The 6,178-nt window shown below is 41.6% G+C and overlaps 1 protein-coding gene across 1 annotated transcript in view; it reads right to left on the bottom strand.

The window, feature by feature from the left end:
• Positions 1-6,178, bottom strand: part of LOC109915675 (talin-1) — a 116,283-nt gene that overhangs the window by 45,062 nt on the left and 65,043 nt on the right. Inside the window, exon 26 of the mRNA XM_048616649.1 lies at positions 2,071-2,293. Coding sequence (XP_048472606.1) covers positions 2,071-2,293 — 223 coding nt within the window. The remainder of the gene's footprint in view (positions 1-2,070; positions 2,294-6,178) is intronic.

The raw sequence follows: 6,178 nt of genomic DNA, 5'->3' as shown, positions 1-6,178 counted from the left end.
GCTGGTCCATGGAATGATATGAAGATGTGAGCGACTTAATGGGAGATTTAAATCCTAAACCTATTTATCAGACATAATTTGCATTGCAGAGTTTGCTGTTAGGGATAGATTTATTAATTGGTTCAGATTAGGGACTCCAGTCATGATAGTTGTTTGCTTCTCAAGTGAAAAGTAGCAGATCAGCTGGCCTAGGTCTTCTGGAGTCAAAGTCATACAGTACAGAAACAATCCCTTCAGTCCAACTGTTCCATGCTGACCAGGTTTCCTAAACTAAATTAGTCCGAATTGCTAACATTTGGCCCATATCCCTCTAAACCTCACTTATACATATACCTGTCCAACTAACTTATACAACAAAGTATTCCACTCTGCTAAGCATAGCAAGCCCTTTTCAAAAATCTAACAATCTTAAAAGAATTAAACACTTAGAGTTCAGTATGAGACATGGTGATTGGTTAGTTCAGCTGGCTGGATGCTGGTTTGCAATACAGAGTGATGCCAAAAGCATGGGCTGAATTCCCACCTAGGCTGAAGCTCCATTAAAGACTCTCCTTCTCAACTTCACCCCTCGCCTGAGGCATGGTGACCCTCAGATTAAACCACTACCAGTCATCTCTCTAATGAGTGCGCAGCTCTACGGTCTGCTTCTACCTTTTTACCTATTAGATACGAAATGCCTGAAAGCACCTGTAATTTTTTTAAAAGGCAGAATTTATCGTAAAGTATAGACTGCTCAAAATAGATAAACTGATGAATATGTTTACTTGTGCATCAAGTCAAAAAGATTTTTATAATTAAATGATACTTTGATGAAGGGACAGAAGATTTGGTTGCGAAATTGGTTGGTCACACAAAGGTGGGAAGACAAAGAATTGAAAACACGGTATAAGAGGCTACCAAGGGTATGGACAGGTTAAGTGACCAGGCAAAGATCTAACAAATTGAGCATAATGTGGGAAAGTGTGGATCTGCCCAGTTTGGTAGGAAGAATAAAAAAAAGCATATTATTAAAAAGATGGGAAACTGCAAAGGTCCAAGGTGCAGAGGGATGAGAATGTCCTAATGCACATATCGTAAAATGTTAGTGTACGGGTACAGCAAGAAATCAGGAAAGCTGACAGAATATTATTGTTTATTGCAAGGAGAATTAAACAGAAAAGTAGGGAGCTTATACTTAGCTATACAGGCACTGATGAGACAACATTTGGAATACTATGCGCAGTATCGGTCTCCATAATTAAGGATGGAATAAATGCATTGCAAGCAGTTCAAAGCAGCTTTCTAGATTAATGCTGGAATGGGCAGATATTCTTACGAAGCAAGGTTGGACAGTCAATGGTTAAATCCACTTGAGTTAAGAAGAGGGATTTTTTTGAAACAGAGAAGAATATTAAGGATCTTGACAGGGTGGAAGTGAAGAGGATGTGCCCTCTTTAGGGACAATCTGGAACTTGGGGCCATCATTCAAAAATAAGGGGTCACATATTTATGACACTGATAAGGAGAAAAACTGTATATTAAAAAAAAAGTGTTTTGACTCTTTGAAACTCTTTCTCAGAAGGTGGTGGAAGCAGAGTCTTTTTAAGCCTGACTCCTGATAAGGGGTGATGGAGAACTGGGGGCATGAGAGCTACAGGGGGTAGGTATGAATGTGGAGTTGAGGTTACAAACAACCTGAAGGGGTGGAGCAGACTTTAGGAGCCCAGTGACCCACACCTGTCCCTTCATATGAATTGGACAGAGGACAGTGACAACCACCTTTTTCCATATTCCACCCCACTTGTCCGAATAACTAACATCCCAAATACATCTAATTTGCATTCTCTCTAAGTTGGGTGGCCAATCAGCCACTGCAAGGTTCCATGCACGGTGACTGGCTGATGCTGCTCACAACACTGACTCCCCGTTCCAGAATTCACTGCTGTACACAGACCTTAGAGGTCCACAGACGAAAACAAAATTAAGGGGAATGCTGCATCTAATCGCTATTGAGGAAAGTATTGGTGTGAATTTCTCACCCACTAAAACCAGTCTGGTTATACTGACAAAGGCAGCATCAAGAAATAATGCCTAATTGCACCAACCTGTGCCAGCCTTTGCTGGTTTTCAGGATCACCTGGCTTTGCCATAGCTTTTCGAGCCTCTTCAATTAGATTACTGGATTTATCCATAACATCACCAGCGCATTCCAACATCGCGTTCTGGGCCTGTGGGTCAGTAGTATTGGCTGCAACGCCACGTGCAGCTGAGCCAAGGGCTTTTAAGGCTTGAGCTACTTCTCTTGAGGCCAATCCTGAAACAGAAGTTACAAAACAACTCACATATTTATCATCAATTTCATTTGACATTTGCTGCTTTCAAATTAGCCATGTCACCAGAAAGACCATTAATTTCTATATGAAAGCAAAGTTTGGCAGATGCTGAGGATTTGAAATATAAACAAAATGCTACAGAAACCCAGGAGTTCTGGCAGCATATAGTTAACACAGTGTCATATCAGACTCAAATGTAAACCTTGTTTCTGTCTCCACAGAAACGCCAAACCAGAGTTTCTTCAGCACTTTCTGCTTTTAAGTTCCATCTGAGTTCATTTAATACAAACAGACATTAGCACACAATATTTATTTTCTCCTTTTCAGTATTTGATTTGATTTATTGTAGTTACACGTACAATGAAAGGTTTTGCTTTGCGACCAGTACAGGCAGATCATAGCAAACAAGGACACAGATCATAGGGTGCTTAGACACAGCAAGGCTTACAATGTTACGGCTGCACAGGAGGTGCACAAAGCAAGATCAATATTAACAAGATCAACATTATTTGAAGTTAGAAAGGTCCATTCGGCAGTCTAATAACAGCAGAGAAAAGGCTGTTCTTGAACGTGTTAGCGCACGTGCTCAAGCTTCTGTATCTTCTGCCCAACAGAAGAGGTTGGAAGAAAGCATTACCAGGGTGGGAGGGATCTTTGATGATTTTGGCTGCCTTTCTGCAGCAACAAGAAGTGTAAATGGAGTGCATACATGGAAGGTTGGCTTCCGTGATGTTCTGGGCTGTGCACAAAAATTTTCCATAGTTTCTTACACTCCTGGGCAGAGCAGTTGCTATATCAGACCATTATGCACCTGGACAGTATGCTTTCAATGGTGCACCTGTAAAAGTTGATGAGAGTCCTCATGGACATGCCAAATTTCTTAAGCCACCTGAGGAAGAAGAGGCATTGTTGTGCCTTCTTGACCATTGCATCTACACGGGAGGTCCAGGACAGATTGCCAGTTATTGTCATTCCAAGCAACTTGACACACTTGACCCTCTCCACTTCAGCTCCATTGATGTTGGAAGGGACATGTCCTCCTCCTTTCTTCCTGAAGTACCTAAATCATTCTAGGGCCCACTAATGCACAAAAAGCCTTCTGACACTCAAAGCCATTCTTCATCAGCAAGTGTAGCATACTCAAACTGTGGGCTTTCACAGTCAAATTGAAGACTTGAAGAACTCAAATCTTGTAGTATCATAGGAAATAGGAGCAGAAGTACACTTTTTGGGCCCTCGACCCTGTTCAGCCATTCCATTATATCATGTTTTATTGGTTCATGCCTTGGAGTTCCACATTCCCACCTATCCTTTGTAACCGTAGACTCTGTCAGGCAAGGAATTCAATCGACTTCTGCCTTAAAAATATTTAGTGACCCCACCTCCGCTGGCTTCTGAGGGAGAGAATTCCAAATTCACACAACTCTCAGAAAAGAAAATCTGTTTGATAAGGGCGACTAATTTAAAAAACAGCTCCCCTTTATCTTTCACTTTAGTATTGACCACCTCATCCTGGTCCAGCAATGATTTTCTCCCTTGTCCCTCCCATCTTTCAGTACAGCTCTTTGACCAGGAACAGAAATCATTTCACGAATAACAATTTTATATTTTTCTCCGCCCTGGAATGAAGTCAGTTGAGGATTATTTTCCATCTCCTTTTCTCCCACCACTGTGCAAACTGCTGCCTTGGAAAAGATTAGATAAATCTTTGGCAGACTGGATTAAGGAAAGCCCCAAGGCATTTTATAAGAGCAAGAAGATTACCAGGGAAAGAGTGGAGCTTATTAGATAGCAAAGGGGCAATCTATGCCTGGAAAAAGAGGATGAGATCTTAATGAATACTTCTCACGTGCATTCACAAAGGAAGAAGACATTGCCGCTGGAGATTTCTGTTGGGATGGTGAGGTTCGAGAGATGTTAAGATTAATAAGGAGGAGGTATTAAATGTTTCAACAGGCATAAAGGTGCATTAAAAACCTAGAGACGTATCCCCAGCTGCTATGGGAGGCAAGAAAGGAAATTATTGGGTCTCTGGGGGAGACAGAATCACAGAATCCACAGTGCAGAAAGAGACCATTCGGCCCAGATTCTGCACCAACCTTCCGAAGTACATCCTTTCTAATACGTTGCTGGTCACAGGTGAAGTGCCAGATGTCTGGAGGATAGCTAATGTGGTGAGTTTGTTCAAGAAGGGCAGTAATTACAGACCAGTTAGGGTCATGTGATGGTAGGGTATTTACGGGAAAAAAAATTCCAACAGACAAGATTAATCAACACGTGGAAAGACAAGGATTGATCAAGGATAATCAGCATGGATTTGATGGAGGGGGATCTGTCAGACTAATTCAATTGAGTTTTTTGAAAAGGTGACTAAATATAATGAGAGTAGTGCAGTTGATGTGGGTTACATGTACTTCAGCAAGGCCTTTGACAAGGTCCCACATGGAAGGTTGGTTCGAAAGGTAAGAGCCCATAGGATCCAAAGCAAGTTGGCAAACTGAATACAAAATTGGCCAACAATAGGATGCAAAAGGTGATGGTGGAGGGTTGTTTTTGTGATTGGCAGCCTGTGACCAGCTGTGTATCACAGGGATCAGTGCTGGGACCTTTGCTGTTTGTCATGTACATTAAAAATGTGGATGTGAATGTAGAAGGTATAATTAGTAAGTTTGTAGGTGACACATAAATTAGAGGCGTTGATAGCAAGGAGGATGGTCTCAGGCGATAGTCTGATATTGAGCAGCTGGTAAATTGGGCACAGCAATGGCAGATAGAATTTAATCCTAGTAAATGTGAGGTGATGCATTTTGGGAGATCTAATCAGGGAAAGTATTGAAGAACAAAGTGAACAAGTCCATAAATTCCTGAAGGTGTCAGCAAAGGTAAATAGAGTGATATAGAAGGCATAGGGGATGCTTGCCTTTATTAGCTGAGAAGTAGAATATAGGAGCAGGAATCTTGTTGCAACTTTATAGAGCATTGGTTATGCCACAAAATAGAATACTATATCGAGCTCTAGTTGCCACAATATCGGAAGGACATGATTGCACTGAACAGGGTGCAGAAGAGATTCACCAGTATGTTGTCTGGGACGGCAAATCTCAGTTATGAGGAGAGACTGGGTTTCTTTTCCATGGAGCAGAGACGGCTGAGGAGGAATCTGATTGAGGTATACAAAATTATAAGAGGCATGGACAGGGTAGATTGAGAGAGCCTTTTTTTCCCCCATGGCAGATGTATCTAAGACCAGAGGGCATAAGTTTAAGGTGAAGAGCAAGTGGTTTACAGGGGATCGGAGGAAAATTTTTTTTCATCCATAAGGTGGTTGAAACATAGAACACGCTGCCTGAGAAGATGATGGGGTCAGGTACCCTCGCAACATTTAAGGAGTATCTAGATGAGTACCTAAAATGTCAGGGCATAGTAGGCTAATGACCAACTGCAGGTAAATGGGATTAATATAGCTTTAGTGTTTGGTGGTCAGCACAGACATGGTGGGCCAAAGGGCCTGTTTCTATGCTGTATGAATGTGACTATTCTTGGTCAGCATGGCTGACTAGCATGTGTTTATTCATTTAGCAGCATGTGCAGTTTTGCATAAAATGAACAAAAAAAAAATTACAACATGCGAACACCCCTTGATTTCACAGCTAATAGTTCAGTTAACTTCAGCCAGTCTTTAAGAGCCTCTTGTGCTTCCATAGTATACCTCTGAATATTGAAGTTTCCTGCAGCAGGATGAAGCAGGAAGATGTAATTAAACTGCTTTCCTGTCAAGCAAGTTTGGGCAGCTTTTTCCGGTTTATAAACAGGAAGCAAAGTAATCCTGGAAGTTCCACATATTGTTACAGCTGTTGGCAATATGC

Source organism: Rhincodon typus, chromosome 1, assembly GCF_021869965.1.
Source record: "Rhincodon typus isolate 14 chromosome 1, sRhiTyp1.1, whole genome shotgun sequence".
In the NCBI taxonomy this organism is placed as follows: domain Eukaryota; kingdom Metazoa; phylum Chordata; class Chondrichthyes; order Orectolobiformes; family Rhincodontidae; genus Rhincodon; species Rhincodon typus.
The sequence above is the reverse complement of the archived record's forward strand: the minus strand, read 5'-3'. Positions and strand labels throughout refer to the sequence as shown.